Genomic DNA, 23,766 nt, shown 5'->3' with positions numbered 1-23,766 from the left:
TACCACTAATGTCCACCTGAAACCAAATTTGGCAGCCTTAATAAACAAGCCATTTTCTACAAGATGATCAAAGAGAATTATTGAAGCGATCACTTCAAACAACTTCTAAGAGTTCAATTATAATTTATCCTCAACGATTGAAAGGCAGAATTCATTAAGTGGGAACAGAGTCCTTAAAGACCTAAAACTAGTGGTATGTAGACCCCAATGTGGTGGTGATGCTGAGTGCCTGAACCTTCATTGGACTCCAGATCATGGTGCTGGCACTGGAATTCATTAAATGGCAGAAATTCCCCTCTTTTGTAATTGCATTCATTGATACTTAAGCTAAGTTGAGACTTAACTGACATTTCAAATTTCACTGGCTCTGAGCACCTCACAAGAGATGTCTTTCCTCCTGTCCTTTTTGGAAAAGGGAAACATGAAAATTTTATAAACTACTGAGCTTATAGAGAGAGCTCACATGAATTTTGTTTTGCTTGATTATATTTGCCAAGTCAGCTCAGCAAACATTTCCTCCTTACTTGATTAGTATTGGCTCATTTCTGGGTCCAGAGTGAAAAACAGATGTAGCTTGTGACTATTGTGTAGGTTCTGGAGGAGAAACATGGGGATCACCTGAAAGTCTATTGGAAATGCAGAGTCTCAGGCTTCTCTCCAGACCTACTGAAACAGACCAGCATTCAGTCAGGTACCAGGTTATCGGTATATTGAAGCTTTCAGAAGCACAGAACTAGTCACCCACAGACGAATAAGATAAAGTAAGTAAAGAGGTGTTTTTGTGTTATATCATAAACATAGTATATGCATAGATATATTAAGGAGGAGTTACTTCAACCTGAGTATGACAATAATCACAATACTGTCCTGACAGTTTTGAGTGTCCTGTAACCCAAAATACAATGGAAAGTCTATTGGCAAAAATCGTGGATTAATTTCTCTAACTTTGTGCGATAAAATGCTATCCTTTAATGGGTTTCAGACAACTGAGGCTAAACCCTTTAATTACTTTGAAGAGCATGCTCACTGAAGCTTTTAGAAGGCATTTTCTGAAGCCTAATGGCCCAAGAAAATAATCAGTGTAAGAGGATTAGGTTACCCAGGAGAAAAAGATGCCTTCTACATACCTGCCTACGTTGCTAGAAGGGAGGGGTAAAAAAGGATCAAGATCTTTTTCCTCTGTACGCCTACATGTGCATTATGATATGATTCTAAGAGTACTTGTAGGTGCATGTAATTTAATGCTTTGATCAAAACAATACAGAGAATAACTTAGCCTAATCTTTTCAGTCATCTATTTAACAAAGGACAAATCATAGTCAGTTTTGAAAACTGGTAGAAGGTCTTGATAAACCTGATAACATACCAGGTCCCAATTGATTGACTCAGGTTAATTCCTGATCATTTGGGTTGTACTTAAGAGTTTTAAAAAAAAAAAATGGGAGGGGCTGGATGACTAGAAAAACCCAGCAACCACAGAAAGTCCAAAAGGCCTGAATTTAGGCCAATGAACCCTCTCCCCTTTGTAAAAACAAAATAGATAAACAAAAAAGAAAGAAAAACCTCTAACCATAGGTCAGATTTTTTTTTATTTTGACCTATTAATAATCAAAAGATACTAAAACTACAGCCAGAAAATACTTTGTTTCAAGCCCTCTCAATAGAGCATGTTAGAATGAAGATGGAATCATGGTCATTTTTAACCCGCTCATCTGGGCCAATCACATGTGGTGAATAACTAAGCTAAGCTATACTTGAATTTAGTAATCTTTCTGTACTGTTCAAATGGATTATACAGGGTGAGGCCAAAGTAGGTTTACAATAGTGATTACTCGAAACCATTTATTCTAGTATTTCTTATTTCATTATTTTCCATACGAACAACTGTAAACCCACTTTTGTCCCACCCTGTATATTACTATTTCTCCTCTTGTAAAGTGTCTTATTTATTTTAACCTAACCTAGAATTTGTATGTGTGTGTGGTGAGCTCTTTTATGGATAAGTAGAACAATGTCAAAAATTGACAATTACTGTGAAAATCAACTGAGTATACATGCTCATTGAAAATGCAAAAAAAAAAAAAAAAGTTTGAAAGTTTCCCCAAAAGGAGATTTATGTAAGACCACATATTTTATGGTTGGCTAGCTGCTATTTGAAATGCTTCTGTACACAGAAAATATCTTCCATTGTTCCTAGCAAGATAAGAAGGAACCAAATCATGGACTATGTTACATTTTGTACTGCTGTGCTAAATTCTGTGGGTTTTTCCCCCCACTCTTTCTAGGGGAGAATATGGTCTCCATGAATACACAGAGGTTAAGACAGTCACAATGAAAATTTCTCAGAAGAACTCATAAAGAAACTACATGGAAAAAGAGAAGAATCCTCAATGTCTAAGCATCTCATGCTGTCACTAATATATTATGGTGGGTTTTAAATACAAAAATGTTGTTTTCTTGACTTTTTTTTTTAAATAAGCTAATCATATTAGCATTGATAGGACACATAGAATACTTACGTGTAGCTTATCTTGACTCATTTGCCTTCTGGCATGTGAACTGCAAGTCCTATCTGTAATAAAAAGGATGGATTTAGATGCAAGATATCTCTAGCTCCATCATAGTCATGTGCTTTTCTTTGTAGCTACTTGTCCAGGATAATCATTGTATAGAAGAGGACCAGTTGTCACTTAGCTTCTTCCCATTAACAGCCCCTTGAAGTACTTAAAATGCCTATTAACTGTAGGGTAGATGTACTCTGTTCCCAGTAGTTGTGAAGTCCTTAGATTTTGTTGAAATTTTTCCAACAATGTCATGTCTTCTTCTCAAATGAAGTAGTCCCTGAAATACTTAGCTGTAATCTAATCACAGAGCTTAATAAAAACAATCTTGCATGATTCTGGTTAAGTTTGAATTTTTTTAAGTTGAAGTCTTGGTTATGGTGAATTATTCTCCCTGTCACTCTAAATCAGTGTTAATTTGAGCATAAAGATGCATTTAAAAATGAAAGTCTAGTCTACTTAATCTCAAATGAATAAAGAAACATTTTCCAGAGGAATTGTTGAAATTAATAGCAAACATTTGCCATAGATGGTCCCAATCCTTCAGCAAGCATTTATTGAGTTCCTACAAAGTTATGCGATGAAAACACATAGAATTCTATGTTAGGTGTTATAGAAAACAGGTGAATAGTGGATGGTCCATGATCTCAATTTAGTGGAGAACAAAAATAGCATCAAAAAGGAAGGAAAGAAGGAAGGGAGAGAGGGTAAGAGGAAGGGAGGAAGGAAAAGGAAAGAGGAAAGAAAGAAATGAATGGAGCTTATAATGGAAATGAGAATTCTAAGAGCTGTAAGAGTGCTGTAATGTGCCAAAGGGGTAGCGATGACCTCTAACTGCAGGAATTGAGAATGGCCTCCTGAAGAAAATTTGACTGGATATGAACCTTAATTGATGATTGATTTGTAGTGAAAAAGGCAGAAAGAGGTCCCACAACATAGTCTCTCAAGACAGGTTCCATTTGAAAATTTTTTTGAAAAATTCTATAAACATGTTTAATATTTTCCCCTCTTAGGGTTTCAAACTGAACATTGGCATATTCCAGGTTCTGAAAAGCCCTAAGAAACTAATACATTTCCCCCCCAAATTTATTTAACCAGAGAACTTGCCTTCACCCTACCCTCATTTAACACCAATTAACACTAAGAAACCTCCGCTGGAAGATGCTCTTCTATGCCACAAGTGTTGTGTGTGTTCTGAGGAGATATCTGGGGACCAAGGGGGAGCAGCAGAAATAACATCCTCTGTATAAAACTAACTGGACCATACTTACATATTTATTCTCTCAGATAAAGAGCTTCTGCATATGCTCCCATGTAAGAAACAAAATAAGTTAATTTTTGGTGTATTACTGTGCATATTCTAAAATATTCTTAGTTCCACAGCTTAAAACTCAAGCCTAGTAATCTTTAGGATAACATTATGTAAATTATATCATTTTAACATTAATAGGTACTTCAGGAACACTATTATTAGGACATTATAATAGCTGCCTCAGTAGAGTGTACCGATGTGTGAATGAATAAAATTCATTAGCTTCTAATCCTAAAATAATTTCAACTCCGAATACAAAATTTCTCAAAATTGTGTGGACCTATAAGATTTGCAATCTTGACTATCTTGTAAATTTTGGGACGAAATTACCATTTTGAAAACTGGAAGAATCAGAGTCTTAGGGAGACCTGAAACATCTTCGGACATTGAGAGGAGAAAATATCCAAATACAGAGGATGGTTGTGTTTTCTGAAAACCAGACAGTGTCTACATTTTTAAAAGATCTGTTTAAAACCATGCATAAATTAATAGGCAGACAAGTTAATCTTGTAATGGCATTACACCAGAACATTTCTAAAAATGTATAACAAAGAGGGCTGAACACAGAACAAGACAAAAGCCAGAAGCAAGTTTAAATATTTGAAAAGTTAACCTTCACTGTATAAATAAGACATTACAGGATTAAACAGAAAATATCTGTTTTATATTGGCTCATTCTGAGCCTGCAAACATTATTTGTATTCCTTTTTTTTTCCAACTTATAAAGCAACACTAGCAATAATTCTTAAAATCTTAAAAAAGATAAAAGGTATCTTATTAGTCCATGTACTACAGAAAATACAAAAATATATATTGTCCTCAATATCCACATGGTAAAAAGGATTTTTTATTTTCAGGAATATCAGACTGTCATAGAACTTGGAGTAATTGTTTATTAAGAGGCAATCAGCCCAGCCATGTGACTCAGTGGTTGAGCAACAACCCATGAACCAGGAGGTCAGGGCACATGTCCAGGTTGCAGGCTCATTCCCCAGTGGGGTGGTGCAGGAGTCAGTCGATCAATTATTCTCTCTCATCATTGATATTTCTCTCTCTCCCTCTCTTTTCCTCTCTCTGAAATCAGTAAAAAAAAAATATTTTTTAAAAAAGAGACAATATCAGGACTTAGACATGGATTCTTAAATGTCCAATGTCATTTCTTCCCTTCCTATGCTTTAAGATACATGCTTCTAGATTTATTTTAAAACAGCCAAGGAGAGCCCTAACCAGTCTGGCTCAGTGGATAGAGTGCAGCCTGCAGACTGAAGGATCCTGGGTTCAATTCCAGTCAAGGGCATGTACCTCGGTTGCAGGCACATCCCCAGTGGGGGGTGTGCAGGAGGCAACTGATTGATGTTTCTCTCATCGATGTTTCTAGTTCTGTATCCCTCTCCCTTCCTCTCTGTAAAAAATCAATACAATGTATTTAAATATATATTTAAAAAATAAAATAAAACAGTCAAGGAGAAATAGGACACCAAAGAAATACAAGAATTGCAAGAAAATATTATGAACAACTATATGCCCACAAATTGAACAATCTGGACAAAATGAACAAATTTCTAGAAACATATAATCTTCATATAATCAAGAAGAATGAGAAAATCTGGACAGATTACAACTAATGAAATCGAAGCAGTAATTAAAAAAAAATTCCCAACAAACAAAAGACCTAGATCATATGGCTCACAGGAGAATTTTACCAAAAATTCAAAGAACTAACACATATCCATCTAAAACTATTCAAAAAAAATTCAAGAGGGAAGACTCCCAAGCTCATTTTATGAGGCCAGCATTATTCTAATCCCAAAACCAGATAAAGACTCTATAAAGAAAAAACATTATGGGCCAATATCCCTGATAAACATAGATGCTAAAATCCTCAATATAATATTACCAAACCAGATTTAGCAATATATTAAAAAGATCATACAACATGATCAAGTGGGATTTATTCTGGGGATGCAAGGTTGGTACAATATTTGCAATTAATAAATGTGATATACCACATGAACAAAATAAAGAATAAAAAATAATATGAGCATTATCAATAGATACAGAAAAAGCATTTGATAAAATCCAGCACCCATTTATGATAAAAACTCTCAGCAAAGTGGGAATAGAGGGAACATACCTCAATATAATAAATGCCATATATGATAAACTCACAGCCAACATCATACTCAATGGACAAAAACTACAAGTGCTTCCCTTAAGATCAGAAACAAGACAGAGATTTCCTCTTTCACCACTCTTCTTCAACATAGTCCTGGAAGTCCTAGCCACAGGAATCAGGCAAGAAGAAAAAGTAAAAGGCATCCAAATTGGAGAGGAAGTAAAATTGTCATTGTTTGCAGATGACATGATACTGTATATAGAAAACCCTAAAGATTCCACCACAAAAGTCTACTAGAACTGACAAATGAATTTGGCAATGTAGCAGGATACAAAATTAACACCTAGAAATGGATGACATTTCTGTACACTAATAATGAACAATCAGAAGGGAAACTAAGAACACAATCCCATTTACAATCTCATCAAAGAAATAAAATACCATCCTGGCTGGCATTGTTCAGTGATTAGTGCATTGGCACACACATCAAAGGGTCATGGGTTTGATTTTTGGTCAAAGGCACATACCTGGGTTGTGGGTTCAATCCCTGGCCCCAGTCAGGGTGCATGTAGAAGGCAACCAATTGATGTGATTCTTACATTAATATTTCCCTATCTATCTATCTATCTATCTATCCCCATTCCTCCCTCCCTTACAGTCTCTCTGAAAAGCAGTGGGGGGAGGGGCGTGGCTAATAGCCTTAGGTGAGGATTAACAACAACAAATAAAATAAAATGCCTAGGAATTAAATTTAACCAGGGATACAAAAGACCTGTACTCAGAAAATTATAAGACACTGAAGAAAGAAATTGAAGAAGATGCAAATATATGGAAACATATACTGTGTTTATGAATAGGAAAAATTAACATTATTAAAATGCCATACTACTCAAAGCACTCAATAGAATCAATGCAATTCCTATCAAGATACCAATGGCACATTACGCAGAACTAGAATATTCAAAATATTTATATAAAACCACAAAAGACCCCAAATAGCCACAGCAATCCTAAGAAACAAGAACAAAGTTGGAGAAATCACACTACCTGATTTCAAATTATACTACAAGGCGACAGTAATCAAAACAGCATGGTACTAGCCTAAAAACACTTATATAGATCAATGGAACAGAATGGAGAGACCAGAAATAAACCAACAACTTTATGGTCAATTAATATTTGACAAAGGAGGCAAGAGCATACAATGGGGTAAAGATAGTTGATTCAATAAACAGTGTTGGGAAATTTGGACAGATATTGCAAAAAAATAAAACCAGATGTTAGATTCAACACCATAAAAATCCTAGGAGAAAACATAGGCAGTAAAATCTCAACATTTCTAGTAGTGCTATTTTTTCTGATACATCTCCTCAAGCAAGGGAAACAAGAGAAAAAAATAAACAAATGGGACTACATTAAAGTAAGAAGTTTTTGCACAGCAAAGGAAACCATCAACAAAATGAAACAACAACCCACTAAATGGAGAACATATTCACTAATGATACAGCTGATAAGGTGTTAATATTCAACATTAAGAACTATGTACAGATGATGCATTATTGAATTGTACACCTTAAATCTATAAAATTTTATTAAACAATGTCACCCCAATAAATTCAATAAAAAGTATTTTTTTCCAAAAATTAAGGAGAAATGGATATGATAGCTAAATTATGTGCACACCAAAATTCAGTGACTGCAAGAAGGGCATGGAAGCTTACTCTTGTGACATGCTGGGACTGTGCTATTCAGGAAGATGTCATCCTGAATGAAGGCACAAATGTGGGCGATTAGCTCCCTCATCACTCTGACATTCGATAGAGATGGCATTTCTCTCTCTCTGAAGACAAAGCTACAGAATTCTTGGTGGAGACTTAAGATTGCTCTAGAGCAGTGGTCGGCAAACTCATTAGTCAACAGAGCCAAATATCAACAGTACAACGACTAAAATTTCTTTTGAGAGCCAAATTTTTTAAACTTAAACTTCTTCTAATGCCACTTCTTCAAAATAGACTCGCCCAGGCCGTGGTATTTTGTAGAAGAGCCACACTCAAGGGGCCAAAGAGCCGCATGTGGCTCGCGAGCCGCAGTTTGCCGACCACGGCTCTAGATCATGTCTCTGAACTGTCCCTTAAATTCCAGATAGTTGTTTATCCCAGGGAAAAATAGCACCATCCACAAACATTAGGATAATTCCAAAATCTCTGGAAAGTCAACTTCATTGCCCAGGAAAATATCTATGCCAAAGTCATGGTCGTTTTCTGCACATTTACTTCAGTGCCAAGTGGTGATTAGTTTCATCAGTATTTAGTTTTTTAAAGAAATAAACATCTGAGGTTTTTAGAAATGTTCAGAGAAACCATGCTATTCTATGAACATAGTGCTCTGCTGAAGTGATTCCTAGAGAATTTTAGGATTTCAGTGTGTTGGCTTTTTGTCAAGTCCATGTTTAAATGTTCCTCAGGCCTAGAAAAATATGCTAAATATGAAAATACACAGTTTATTTAGTTTGTTAACTGATTTTTAAAAACTTTTTATTTTTAAATAATTTCAAAATTGGAGCTGCTCTAGCAATTCAAAGAATGCTCCCCCCCGCCGTATTTTTATTCACTAATTTCTAATATTTTCCCATGTTGACTTTTTCCCTCCCATTCTTTACATTAATTTTTTTTCTTGAGACAAACTTTTGAGAATAACTATTGGACTCCATGTATCTTTACCTCAAAACACTATATCTTTTTCTAGGAACAAGATAATATTTTCACAAGACAACAGTATGATTATCTAATTGAAGAACTTTAACATTGACAAAATACTGATATCTAACACACGATCCACATATACTCTTCTCTAATTGTCCCACTAATGTCCTTTATGCCATTTCCCCCCATCAGCTGAAACTTAATCTAGGATCATGCGTTGCATTTACTTATTGTGGCTTCCTTTTGTCTTGCTAATCTTTTATAGTGGCATTATAACCCATGAAGACACTTAATATTTAGTCAGGTTGGTTAGTACTGTCTTGAACTGGAGAGACTTAGGGGACACAAAACTCACAGAGTTACCGAGTTAACAGAGAAAAGGGTGTTCAATGATTTTACAGAATACTTCATTTTAAGATTTGGTTATTAATTACCATCTGCCATGATAAACAAACAAGACTGTTTATATATGCTGAAAAATATGTTTTCTACCTTGGACAATTTTGAAGAAAAGCTATATGTTCCCTTGAGGATGTTAGTGCTTGTTCCATATATTATCACAATATTGCCTTTTTTTAAAAAATTTTACTTCCTAGATTATTTCTTTAAATATTTTTCCTTAATAACTGGTGGCCTACATTCTGATGATGTCTGGGAAGGCACCTTAATTTTAATTAGTTACAAATCCTTTAGCCACATGGAAACATTTTAAATGACTTCCCTTTCAAAGTACATTGTAGTAGAAAGACCTTGACCTTTGGAGTGAAAGAGATGCTAAATTATGTTTCCACCTTTCACTGATATTAGGTCAACTACTACACCTTTCTCTTTTAGCAATAATTCACCAGAATGGTGGCTATTGATATTTGGGAAGCAATCTAATGTTCTACAAAATCACATGGGCCCCTGGGACCCAGCAATCTGGTTTCAAATTCCTGCTCTGCACTCACTGGCCCTGGGATTTGAGCCAACATATACAACCTTCCTAAATTCCATTTCTTTATCTGTAAAAAGGAATTAATAACAGTATTTTCCTAATTGGGTTATTCTATTAAGTGAAATAGTCTTTATAACATGCTTAGTAGGATTCCTAAGATATAACAAGTGTCTAACACATGTTAATAATCTAGGGATGAATGTCTTGTCATTAATAATAACAATATCAACAAGAAAAAATGTTAAAGCTTCTTTAGACTCCAAAGAAAGTATCTTTCTCATAACATTGACTTGGTATCTTCTGTGTGTTCTTTTTCTCATTCTTTCAGTGCCCTAGCTGTTAGGTTAATCTCAGTTAGGACTTCATAACAGTGATTTGTCCATCCCTCCTTCCATCGTTAAAAAAATAATAATTTCCTTCAATAAAGACTAAAATTTACCTTCAAAGAAAGAACAGGCTAGAGAAGAACAAGAGCAAAAAACTTCACTTAGAGCTGAGGTTAGAAATTTAAATACATTTAATACCAAAGTGGAGTTACTTCTAATTAAATGAACTCAACTGCCATTCACTGCTGAGTTGCCAATCATCGTGATTAATCTTTAAGCTGATAGTCAGGGACAGCGGAACCAAGTGAACAACAAACAGAAAAGGCTGGTTTCAAATGCAGCACAGGAGCCCACAATGACATGGGTCACCCAGTGACTGATTCAGACTCAGCCCACATGAATTCAATGAGGAGGATTAGTGAACTTAAAAGCACAGGGCTGAGCCTTTGTGCTCAATGTTCAGTCATTCCACACTCATGTAACCACAAAATGTCAGACCAGTGTTCTTCTAGCCCAATAACTTCATTTCGGTGGCATGAAGAAATCAAGACACTTGAAAGGCCACTAAATTAGCACTGGCAGAGTTCTGCTAATGCCTCCCGCGTCCTAACTCTACTTTGGTGTCACTGATTGTGTTCCCGGTGGCACTATAGATGTTTGATCGATATTTCATGAAATATGTAACATCCACTGTTGTACTTTATTACATTTTTTTCTTTTATCTAAAGAAAGGGAAATTTATATAACAGCCACTGTTACATTTGGTTGCATATTTTTAATTGAAATTTGTTCATTTTTATCTAAAAAAGAAAAGGCTTTTAAGTGGTAGTTTGTTTTTTTTAAATAAGCCTTCAAATAATACAAATTAGTTACAATCACTTACAAAGCAGAGTGTCATAATTTAGCCACAAAAATTAAAACTCATTATATTTATTTACGTAACAGTTATCAGAAGTCTACTGTGTACAAAATACCAGGAACTGCCAAAGAGATAATGAGTATTAAGTCCTTTGTTCTGCGCCTTATAGAGGTTATTTGCTTCATATGAAAATGAAAGATCTTACTTTCACACTGCTTAAATCTAATAGAAGAGATGAGAAATATACCCAAAATTAGGAAATAAAAGATAGAATATACAGAGTATGAGGAAGATTGACAGCAGCAAAATCTAGAGTTGTTTGGAGGGAGGAAAATGGTTGCTCCCTGGAGTGGCTTTCATGGAGGGGGAAGCATTGGCCAGTGACACAGAGTAGGATCTGAGCAAGTGCAGATGAAGCAGGAATGATGTTCCGGCCTGGAAATGAGTCAACAGTGAAGATCTGGCTTTTTTGAGAGATAAAGCTAAGCAGGCAGTTTGGGGCAAGATCAGAAACCTTGAATCCCAAGCTGAGCCATAAACACTTAATTGCAGGGCTGGCTGAAAAAGGTGCAGGGATTAAGAAAAAACACACCAACAATTCACAGACATAGACAATGTATGGTGAAAGGGGGAGGTAGAAGAGGGTAAAGGGGGCATCAGTGGTGTTGGAAGGACACTTGACTTGAGGCGGTGAACAAATACAATACACAGATGATGTGTTGTAGAATGGTATGCCTTAAACCTATATCATTTTATTCACCAATGTCATCCCAATAAACTCAATTTAAAAAGGACAAGTAGAAATCTTTAAATGAATGGTAAATTCACTGAGGTTGAGTTTTTTAAATTAGATTCTTACTTTTTAAGTAAGTAAAGGTTCACATGTAATTGTAAGAAGTAATAGAAAGAGGTCCCATTTGTTCTTTACCCAGTCCCCAGTGCTAACATCTTGTAAAACTCTCGTACAATAGCACAACCCGAACATCCAGGTCATTACAGCCAAGATACAGAATAGCCCACTATCACCTAGGTCTCTCCTGTTGCTCTTTTATTGTCACACCCCTGTCCCTCCCATTTTCACCTCATCCTCAATCTCTGACAATCTCTACTCCATTTCTATAATTTTGCCTTTTCGAGAATCATACAATGTGTAACCTTTTGGGATTGACTTCTTTTTCACTCAGCAGACTTCTCTGGAGAGTCACCCAAGTTGCTGTGTGTACCAAATCCTAATACATGTAAAATACATGATTGCATTTTACTATTTGTAATGGGAATTGTCTTGACAGGTCCTAAGACAGATAGCTTTAGAGATAGTGGTGTGTGTTTGTTTTCTCTTTAGAAACATCTGAATAAACTGTCTTATTGTGCCCCAGCCAAGTATGGGTATAAAATGGCAATGAAAAGGTGGCTGAGCAGGAGGAGGGTCTGTTGGCAGAAACATCGAATGTTTCATTTCCCTACTTCTGAAAGTGTAACTGAATCTCCTTGAAGTTCTAAATTAGATTTGAGAAAATAAAAGGAACAAATCTCTCAGCATCCATGTTAGAAATGAAACAAAGCCTTGAAAAGTATGGTGCAGGGCCCCCTGGGAGAGAGGATGCCTCTTAGACAAGCACAAATGGGTCAGGAGGTTTTCAACTCCACGTGTCTTCTTCATCCGTCTCCATTCATGAGTCCTTCCCAGAAAGCCTGAGGCGGAAATCATGGACTTGTCCCCCAGGACCTTTTGACATACTGGTCCCTACCTCCCTGCAACAGACTGGCCCTCTCCAGTTTCTCCCTCATCCAGAAATTAGGTTGACCCCACATGAACCTCGCTCTTTCTCCTCCACCTGCTGAATCTAAGATGACCATTGCACACAGCAGCACTCCAGACCCTCTCTGCAAAGTGAAAGCCCGGCTGCACAGAACCCCACAAACACCATGCAATGGCAGCAGCCTCGCCCTTGCTGGACACTTGGTTCTCCAGGCACTATTCCAGGTCCAGTTACCGACTTACCTCACTTCCTCCCCTCAACACCCATATGAGACCATTACTGCTTCCTTCTTCTTGTAGGCGAGGAAACTGAGACTCAGAAATTTTAAACTGCTAATAAGTAGCCACGAAGAGTCAAAGCCTCGAAGTCTAACTAACCGCTCCCCCCTGCCCCAGTTCTTATCCAATAAACCCTATTAACTGTGCATCAGGCTCAGTCAAGCAATAAAAGGGCATGTAAGCAAAGCTATCATCTCCTATCCATTGGCCCCACCAGCCAAATATGTACCCACATATTCCCCTGTCCAGTAATATTCAAAACAATGGTCTCCACAAATCCAGTGTCCAAAATCTTACTCAGCCAAGAGAAGCGATTATGGTACTTCTATAACTTGTCAAGACCTTTAAGCTACCCTCAGCTGATTTTCAAAGATGAAAAAAATTTCATTAGAGTTCATCTCCAGCAATAAGGGGAATGCCAGTTTTTAGGTAAATCAAGTCTTAAGGAAAATAGTAGAGAAGGAAATACTTAGATTTAAGATTTTTTTATAGTTAAATTGTGGCTAAGGCAGTGGTCGGCAAACTCATTAGTCAACAGAGCCAAATATCAACAGTACAACGACTGAAATTTCTTTTGAGAGCCAAATTTTTTAAACTTAAACTATATAGGTAGGTACATTGTTATTAACTTAATTAGGGTACTCCTAAGCTGGCCTTTGCTAAAAACTCAAGGGGCCAAAGAGCCGCATGTGGCTCACGAGCCGCAGTTTGCCGACCACTGAACTAAGGGAAAATTCAGGGTAAGATTTGGATAAATGAGGAATGAAAGCACAGGGTGATTGCCAGCATGAATGCTGAGGTGGGAGGAAGAACTGTATTTTATTATAGTGTTAAGGTTGGCAAAGCTTCTTTATGACTCAAGTCAAAGGTCACCTTCACCCAGAAGCCTCCCTTCCAGAAGTCTCTTCCACACTTCTAGTTAGTTGCCTGTCCTATACGTCCCAGAGCACACTCAATCTCTCACCTAGAAGCCATTGTTCCCAACTCTAACCCTGTTTACTTGCTTGTTCACACATTAGACTTAGAAATGACAAGCTGAGATTTGATGCTGCGCTTTTATTTTACATTCCTAGATCCAGTACAAACCTCAGCGCTGATGAGGAGTTCAGAAACAAAACTTCTAGGATAAATTTGCACTCTGACACGCTGTTCTTTTGCAAGCTCTGGTTACACTTCCAGAGTATGTATGTATGTTGAGTATGTATGTTGCATTGGCCATGACTCTGGGTTTTGCCATTTGCTCTTCCCAGTCCTCTTAACTCTGGGGATGATGGGCAGGGTTTGGATCCTTTGGTCAGGGAATGGGGGCTAAGAGAAAACCAGACCTGCACATCTTTGCACAGGCCGCAGGTGGAGGAGAATAAGCTCAGCAAATCAGAAGTACGCCCTCCTACAAGAAATACTGTGGAGATTCTGTCCAAGAGGGCTGACATTAGCATCACACAGACTTGCTTCAAAGAGCCGGCTCCTCACTCTGATGTGAATAATTGTGCCACTTTGCGTAGAATAACCATTCTAGGTTTCACTTTCTCCATCTCATCAGGGAAATGGATACATGAGAATACAAACTTCAGAGGGTTGTGAAAATTAGTCCACATCATTAATGAACTGAGCATGGTCTTCAGCACATTGTCTGCAATTCATGAGAGTCAGCAGTGAAATCATTAGCTGCTCAATCAGTCATGACAGTTAACATTTTTGCTGCACTTCATATGGCACTTTCACACACATCATTGTATTTGATTCCTGAAACGTCTCGCGAGGTGAGCTTGGAAGGCATTGATATCCCCCTGGATATATAAGAAACCGTAACTTCTAAGCGATCCTTGTTCAGGATCACACAGGTAAGACATGATGGCACAAAGATGATGCTGAAATCTTTTGATTTTATCCCTCAGGCTCCTAGACAGGCCCCCCAACCTTAGTCATTGTTCTTCCTCTCACTATACTTTTAAAGTCAGAGCCTGCCAGAGAAGCAGCCCTGGCAAAGAACTTTAGTTCCCTGTTGGGGAAAGGAAGGAAAGAAAGGAAGGTGGTTCTTATGTGCTGAGGCAGGGTGACATCCCTCCTTTATTATTGCCCATAAATCTCAAAAGAGAGCTGCATGGGGTGAGTTCTGCATGGGGAGTGGGTGCCCATAAGGGATGCAAGTCTCGATGCTACTGGCTTAATGAACCCATACCTTCACTCCCAAAGGGCTCTTCTGTTTTCTCTTCAAATTCTGCCTGAACTCTTATAAGTTCTCTTACCATTTTTAACACTATGCAGAGCATGGGGCGGGGGGGGGGGGGGGGGCGGGGGGATACAGCGTAAGAATGGAAGGAACAAACCAGAGAGTGCCATCTTAACACCCTAGAGTGCTCTCTATGTGGGGCCCGAGAATTTGATCACAGATACCTTCAAATCGAAAAGATGAACAAAAGCTCTAAAAGAATGTCTGAATGGTAATGGAGGTGGGACACCAAGGAGATGTCCGGGTCTTTCATCCAAACAAGTATTGGAAGCAAAATGATCGTTATTAAAGAGCCAGAAACCCTCCCCCACACAGGATTTACAACAGTGAGCATTCTGAAACATAAAGGCTCCCATCCTTGCAAATCCCAGACCTTTGTGAAGAACTGAAACTGAGAGGTCTCTCGTCGTTTCTCTTGGGGCAGAAAGGGCTGGGGTACATGAAAATGTTTAGCTGCAACCTGCCCTTGGGATAATTGCATGTTCTGAGCAGCATCAAACAAAAAGGCAGCCTCGACTTTATTGGCATGCGGTGCTATTAGGTTGTCAAGAATCCTGTGATCTCAAACTGCAAGAATAGGCAGAAAATGTACAGAGGATACTGAAAGATTGCAGGATATTCTCTCCATTGTTGCACTCTCACTTTTTTTTTTCCCCAATCATTTTGAGTCACATTCTGGAGGGGAAAATCTAGGTAGGATTTTCCCATAAGACAGATGGTGCAATTTAAAGAAAAAGCGGTTTTGCTGGGCTTATAAATGTTTCATCCCATCTCCTGGTTTATAAGCTTTTTTTTTTTTTAGACCAAAGAACTGTAGGTAACTATGCCATGATTATACCCAGCAGTTAAAAGGAAGCACTGAAATTGCATTTCTGTAAGTTGTCCACATGTCAATGAACTTTGCAGGGCTTTTTTCGGTTGTGATAGATTGTTTGCCACAGATTTGAGGAGGAAGTCAGAGTAAAATGGCAGCAAAGTCAAACTCTTCCTTCTAGACACAGAAAATGTCTTTCTGAAACGTGCCATGAGGTTTTAATTGGTGAGGGATCTAGCATACATTTTAATCCCAGACCTGTCATTATCTAGATAAAGATACTGAGGTTTCAAGGGGTTAAATGGGATGGCTGCTATCACACAGCCGGTTTCGTGGCAGCCTCTTGACCATAATCCAGGATTGCTAATTTGTAGACTCAAATGTGTCCGAGTATCATGATACCTGTAACTTCTCTAAACAAAAGCTATTTGCATCTTCAGGTTGGAAGCAACGTGAGAGTTTCTAGTACACATGCTGCTGGTGGTTGTTTTGCTAGCTCAGCATGCACCTGGGGGACCAGTTCTGCTCCACTGTCCTCCAAATGGTTTGGGGAAGTTGGAACCCAGGCACTTCCTCTAACGTCTGGGATGGGTATTAACTCAAACCTGGTCAATCAGAGTTCTTTCTTATCTTCTGGGCTGTCAAGTTAGGCACATGGCCCCAGTGAAGCCAATCAGAACACCACCTGGGACAATGGCTGGGATTATAGAGAATGATTACTAATACACTGGGCATATAGAATAAATGAGACTTAGAGGACCTACTTGGTTTGGAGCTTTATTTTTACCTCCCACAGTCTCCTTTCGTGGGAAAATTTCTTCTGATCCTGCATGAAAACTCCAATAGACTGATGAGCTTCTTTCACTCTCAGGGAATAAAAAGTTCTTTACATTTATTTTTATTTTTGTTAATCCTCACCTGAGGATATTTTTCCATTGATTTTTAGAGAGAGTGGAAGGGAAAGGGAAAGATTAGAGAGAGAGAAACATGGACCTGGGGTGGTGATCAAGCCTGCAACGGAGGTACATGGCTTCTTTGTATTTTTTAAAAGTAATTCAGCATTTAGACTGTCAAGGCCCATTTGTTGGCAAAAGGCCCACCTTTCCTCAAAGGTACAGCTGCTTGCCATACCCTAACTAGAGCCATGGAGGTCAAAAACTTACAGACTGGAAAAGAGTGAGAACATGGTCTTTTCTCCTTGTTCCTCTTTTTCCCAACTTACACCCTTCTCTCCTCCCTCTTCAACTTGGTAAACAGTTTTCTTACCCCAAAGGTCAAGTCTGAGCTGGAGTTTGGGAGAGGTGAAAGGGAGTGAAGAAGCAGCATGGTGTGGGAAGTCCTTGCTTGCCTGGTCCTGCTGTGTTCTGGCTTTGTGCTCTCTGCTCCTGACTTTCTCCTGCGGCCATTTTTTCGGGGGTCTTTGGAGACCTCCTATGATGGGGTTCTTATACCATCCATGCCTTCAACCAGATGAATATTTTTTTCATTAAGCCTGGAACCTTATTCTTACCACAGCCATAAAATGTCTGCAATTCAATCTTTCTTTTTGAGAAAATCTAAGAGAGCTACTACCCTGACATAAGTATTGTTCACACACAATCTGTTATGAGCTGACCTGTGACCCCTCCACCCCAATTTATATGTTGAGGTACCAACACCCAGTACCTCATACTGTGACAGTATTTGGATCAAGGGCCTTTAAAGAGGTAATTAAGTTAAAATGAGATCACTATGGATGAGGGTGGACCAATATAACCAGTGTCCTTATAAGAGATGATTAGGACAGAGACACATGGAGGAAAGACCTTGTAAGGATATGGCACAAAGGCAACCATCTGCAAGCCAAGGAGAGAGGCCTCAAAAAAAAAAAGCAAACCTGTTGACATCTTTTTTTTAAAAATAATTCTTTATTGTTCAGATTATTACAGGTATTCCTCTTTTTTTTCCCCCCATAGCTCCCCTCCACCTGATTCCCCACCCCACCTCATGCCCTTACCCTCCGCCACAGTCTTCATCCATAGGTGTAAGACTTTTGTCCAATCTCTTCCTGCACCCCTCACACCCACTTCTCCCTGAGAATTGTCAGTCCACTCCCTTTCTATGTCCCTGATTCTATTATATTCACCAGTCCATTCTGTTCATCAGATTTTTTATTCACTTGATTTTTAGATTCACTTGTTGGTAGGTATGTATTTGAGAGAAAGAGATTATGCTTGAAATTATTTTGTTGTTCATAATTTTTATCTTTACCTTTTTCTTCTTCTTCCTTTTCTTAAAGAATACCCTTCAGCATTTCATGTAATCCTGGTTTGGTGGTGATGAACTCCTTTAGCTTTTTCTTGTCTGTGAAGCTCTTTATCTGACCTTCAACTCTGAATGATAGCTTTGCTGGGTAGAGTAATCTTGGTTGTAGGTTCTTGCTGTTCATCACTTTGAATATTGCCACTCCCTTCTGGCCTGCATAGTTTCTGCTGAGAAATCAGCTGACAATCGTATGGGTGCTCCCTTGTAGGTAACTAACCATTTTTCTCTTGCTGCTTTCAAGATTCTCTCTTTGTCTTTTGCCCTTGGCATTTTAATTATGATGTGTCTTGGTGTGGTCCTCTTTGGATTCCTCTTGTATGGGGTTCTGTGCGCTTCCTGAACTTGTAAGTCTATTTCTTTCACCAGGTAGGGAAAGTTTTCTGTCATTATTTCTTCTAATAGGTTTTCAATATTTTGCTCTCTCTCTTCTTCTGGCACCCCAAAAATTCAGATGTTGGTACGCTTAAAGTTGTCCCAGAGGCTCCTTACACTATCTTCATATTTTTGGATTCTTTTTTCTTTTTGTTTTTCTGGTTGGGTGTTTTTTGTTTCCTCATATTTCAGATCTTTGGTTTGATTCTTGGGGTACATTGATCTACAGTTGAGTTTCTGTATATTCTTTATTTTAGGCAGTGTATGCTTAATTTCTGACTGGTCCTTTTCCATTTTTTTGGCATTCTCATTAAGATCCTTAAAGGTCTCACTAAGTTCCTCGGCGGTTTTTAGAAGATTCTTGAGTAACCTTATAAATGTGGTTCTGAACTCTATGTCGTCCAGTAGATTGCTTTCCTCCATTTCTTTCATTTGTGACATGTTTCTTTGTCTCCACATTTTGCTGCTTCCCTGTGTTGATGGAGTGGCTTTGTGTGGTAGGTGACCTATAGTGGCCAGTAGCTCAGCCTCCCCAATCACCTGAGGTGGACACTCTTGGTACACCCCTTTGTGGGCTGAGTGCAAAGTCTTGGTGTAGTTAAGCCTTGATTGCTGTTGGTACACTGGGAGGAATTGACCTCCAGGCCAATTGGCTGTGAGGACCCGCTGTGTCTATAATGGAGGAACTGCTGCGCTGGAGACACGCTTATGGGGCAGAACTTGTTTCAGTGGGGCTTTGGTGCTCACTGAGTCTGCCTCTTGAATGTGTCACTTATGGATGTGAGGAGTTGAAATCTGGTGTCTCACACTGACCACTAGGTACACTGGCTTCTGGGTCTCCAACGGGGTGCAGGTCAGCTACTGTCTGAGGCCACCCAGCAGGAGCTACAGCAAGAACTACAGTTTTCTCTTCTTTGCTTGGGGTTTGGAGGTTTTGGAGCTGTCTGACCCGGGCTGCAAGTTTGCTAGGTTAAGCTGCGATAGGGCAGGCCATTCATATGCTAAAGCTGCTGCTTGGAGCTTGGGTGGGTTTGTAGGTTGTGCAGGGCGGGGTCTCAGGGCATCACTAGGCTAGGGTGTGGCAAACAGTGATGGCTGCCAGTTAGCCAGCTCTGCGTCTCCAACTGCGTCCTTGTGTCCCATGCCCCAGCGCAGTAAACAATTACTCCTGTGCGCAGCTCTGCAAGCAAGCCACCCTCACTTTCTGACCTGATGGCAGACAGTCCAGCTTCTCCCCATAGGAGTTTGGGTTCCCCACATCTCCCCAGAAACTGGATTTCAGAGTAATTGGGGGCTTGTCTCCCTTCGGGATGAAAAAAGCAATGCCTGCCACCAGCCCGGATCGCGTCCCTCCGTACCTCAGCTTTTCAGCACTTGTGCACGTCTCAATGCTCTTTTCTCTTTCCTTCTAGCTGTAGAACTTCCACTCAGCTAGCTTTCCCGTGGTTCTGGGTGATAGACGTTCTGTCTTTTAGTTGCAGTTTTGAAATTGTGCGAGGCAGCAGTTTAGGTGTTTACCTACGCCGCCATCTTGGATCCTCCACCTGTTGACATCCTGATCCTGGATCTCAGCCTCCAGAACCATGAGAAAGGAAGTTTCTGTTGTTTGCTCAGCCCAAGGGAAACACTTAAGCATCACTCTCACTGTCAAAGTTTGGGAGTGCTAACATTGCAACAATTCTCCTTCACTCTACTTCTAAGGAAGCTAGTAATTTTCTGTCATGCTCTAGATTTCTGAGGAGAGAGTCCATTGCAGGGGAAACTGACTATGGAAGGCACATAGGAAGCTCTCAGAATAATGTCTTTAAAGCTCCCCCACTCAGACCTTCTCACAAACAGTTTTCTCCAAAAATCTTTCTCCCAATTCCTTACTATCACACAAGCCAACCCTTTTGAAAACGGCAAGAGATTTGCCTCACTGTAGAATTTATTTTTGGTTAACTCTTCGCAAATTCCACATATGGCTTTAGCGCCTCTTTTGTAATGCAATAGATATTGAACCTCAGCCCAAGCTATTATTTGTCTAGAAATAAAATTTTGTCCTCTATGGCAAGAGCTTAGGTAGCATTAAAGTCAGCTCTCCAAGGAAAGTATAACTGGTAGAAGGGAAAAGACAGAGTCCTAATATTATCATTTCTGCTCTTGGTGTCAGCCATACCTGAACAGGCTCTACATTGGGACATTTCAGTTAAGTAAGCTAACTTCAGAGCCAGCATTCTCATTGCTTGCTTCCTCATTTCCAAGGTTCCAATGGAAATAAATCTCTTTGTAAGGGGCTTATTGTCAAGTGCTGTATTATTGGTTGGTACCAATTTCATTATTTTGTCATAAAACTGGCAGTAGTTGTCACCGTGGCTGAAGAGCTGGGTGTGGTGGTGTGAGCTTAGAGTCCGCATTACTCAGAAGATTGGGCAGAAATTCCTTAGAACTCGTGAGTCCCTCTGGGTGTGCAGTTTTGACTAAGGAGGGATGAATGGAGACTGAGGAAGTCTGAAGTTGGGCAAATGACCAGAGACAACAGTCAGTGAGCTTTGACCATTGCAGTCTCCTAGGTGATTAAGTTTTTTTGAATCCTTGCATTTCATAATAATGTATATACTCTTCATTTTCTGTGAATACTTTCACTACAATATTTTTTATCTAAACTTGACTCTCTTGTTTCCATGGTCCATTATGCCAGGTGAGATTCTCAATAAAATTTTTGCTTGGGAGTCACTATATTCAGGTAGAAGTACATTTTTTATATGGACAATTTTGCATACAACTTCATGAGGTTTACTCACCCTCTGAAATTGATCTGTGGATCTGATAACTTAAGAACCTCTTTTTTATGTGATTAGAGGGTAGAATGGAGAATTGTGCATGCACAAACACACACACACGAAAGGTTTAAAGCTCTGCACAAAGATTCTGATTTAGTTGGTCTAGAAACCACTTCAGTAATATTTATAGAGCAGAAACAACCTATAATGACACTCAGAGTACCTATGTTCTCATTAAGTCATGATTTTGTTAAGTCTTATTTTTCCCACCAATTAAATGATGGGCTACAGCTGATAATTCTAAGTGCCCAACAATTCTGTGATTCTTGTCATCTAACTTCAGCTCTCTAGGAAAGTATTTCACATTTAAGCCAATCCTATATAATAAAAGGCTAATATGCAAATTGACCAAACAGCAGAATGACTGATCGCTACGACATGCACTGGCCACCAGGGGGCAGACACTCAATGCAGAAGCTGCCCCTGGTGGTCAGTGCACTCCCACAGGGGGAGCACCACTTAGCCAGAAGCCGGGCTCACAGGCTGGCGAACACAGTGGCGGTGGTGGGAGCCTCTCCCACATCCACGGGGAGCAGGCCTAAGCCATCAGTCGGACATCCCCAAGGGCTCCCAGACTGCGAGAGAGTGCAGGCTGGGCTGAGGGACCCCCCTGAGTGCATGAATTTCGTGCAGTGGGCCTCTAGTGTTATTAAATATTACCTTACCACAGATTTAAAAAATAATTTCCTTATTTATAAAAATAATGTATATATATATATTTTTTTAATTCTCAAGTCAATTATTTTATACTTATAAATCAAGAGACCAATTCCCCCAAAATGGTATTCTTGTCTATAATATTTCAAAGCAATGGGTCTTTTTATTGTAAGTCTCTCACATTGTCTAGATTATAAACTTTTTATATTTAGGAAACATTTGTTTATGCTTCTGTTTTTAAATAAAACTTCTATGTCACAAAAAAAAAAAGAACCTCCTTTTTATAGTTTGGACTGAACTGGCTTTCATAATACTGAGTGATATCCTACACAAGGCAGGATGAGTTTTTGCATTCTTTTATCCTTTAAACTCTAAGACGTTATCATATATTTTATTAAGTGCTTATTATGTGATAGGAACTATGAAAAACCTTTATTCTTACCACAACTTTACAGATTATAAAACAGGTTTAGTGATGTTATGTAAAGTCACAGGCTGTGGCTAAGCCTGGACTCAAACTCAGGTCAATCTCTGAAAGATAACCTTATTCTAACTTATTTTTTGCATCTCCTTTTCTTCTCTTGTGGCTTTCCCTAATCACTCTGAATTAGTCAGGATAGGCCATATTGTGCTTCAATAACAGATAAAACTTCAAATCTCAGTGAATTTGCAGAGTGGAGGCTTATATACTCTCACATAAAGTCCATGTGGGCACTGCAGTCTTCCTACATCTTTTATCTATGCCATCTGGAATGCATGGCCTTCAACATAGTCACTTCAAGGAAAGAGATAGATGGAACAGGCCCACTAGCTTTGTACTGCCTCAGCCCAGAAGTGACACATTACACATGTAATCTGGCTTACAGAACCTTAAAAAATTGTATTGGCTTTTTATAACCCTTGCCATCATCACATGAAAATGCATTATATTTCAAAGCCAGATAAAAGGTGTACATTTTTCTAAATATTAAACAAGCTCAGCCACTTTTTCTGTACACTGTTTCCCAATCCTCTCATTACTCTAGACAGGCACGACCCACGACATACAGGTAGAATTCTTATGAAAAGGGCTAGAGGAGGAAAGCTTTGGGTGACTGCAACATGGAGTTTATCAGGTGTTCTTCTTGTTGGCACCTGTGATATATGGAACCTGCAATTAACCCCAGAGACATCTGTTCGCTTCTGCCACCCCACTGCCAAATATAACATCTATATTTGTGAACAATCACTCCCGTGTCCAGCATCAACACATCAAAATAACAAGATTCTATAAATCCTCCAAAGCAATTGAGGAAAAAGTGAAGTATCTTTAACTATCTAAAGGGCATTAATCAAAATAAGACATTGTAAAAAGCCCAAAGGTAAAAGAAATACAGAAGCTACCAAATGGCCCTATCCTTCAGTACGAAAATACAGGATGTTGAAAAATTGTCTTACTAGCATCTTAGTGAAAGAGGAAGGAAAACTGCTACTCTAAAAATTGTTTACCTATTAATGGGGGGAAAAGGAGGACTGATGTAATACTTTCAACAATAAAGATTTTTAAAAATTGTCTGCCCATATTTATCATATTAATCATGACAATTCAATTGGGATATATATCCCCTCTAACTTTTTGTTTTTGCCTTTTCCACCACACTAAATGACAACTGTATTTGCTGAGCTATAGGTATGACACTAGGCTGTGTGTGTGTGTGTGTGTGTGTGTGTGTG

General features: G+C 38.8%; 1 protein-coding gene across 1 annotated transcript in view; it reads left to right on the top strand.

Moving 5' to 3' along the window:
• Positions 1-3,053, top strand: part of ALDH1A1 (aldehyde dehydrogenase 1 family member A1) — a 45,264-nt gene extending 42,211 nt beyond the window's left edge. Inside the window, exon 13 of the mRNA XM_080667226.1 lies at positions 2,286-3,053. Within this exon, the coding sequence (XP_080523352.1) occupies positions 2,286-2,358 (73 nt within the window). The 3' untranslated portion in view covers positions 2,359-3,053. The remainder of the gene's footprint in view (positions 1-2,285) is intronic.
• Positions 3,054-23,766: the final 20,713 nt, after the last annotated feature.

Source organism: Plecotus auritus (assembly GCF_963455305.1).
Source record: "Plecotus auritus genome assembly, chromosome: 5".
Classification (NCBI taxonomy): domain Eukaryota; kingdom Metazoa; phylum Chordata; class Mammalia; order Chiroptera; family Vespertilionidae; genus Plecotus; species Plecotus auritus.
Note: the sequence above shows the minus strand (reverse complement) of the source record. Positions and strands in the feature narration are given on the sequence as shown.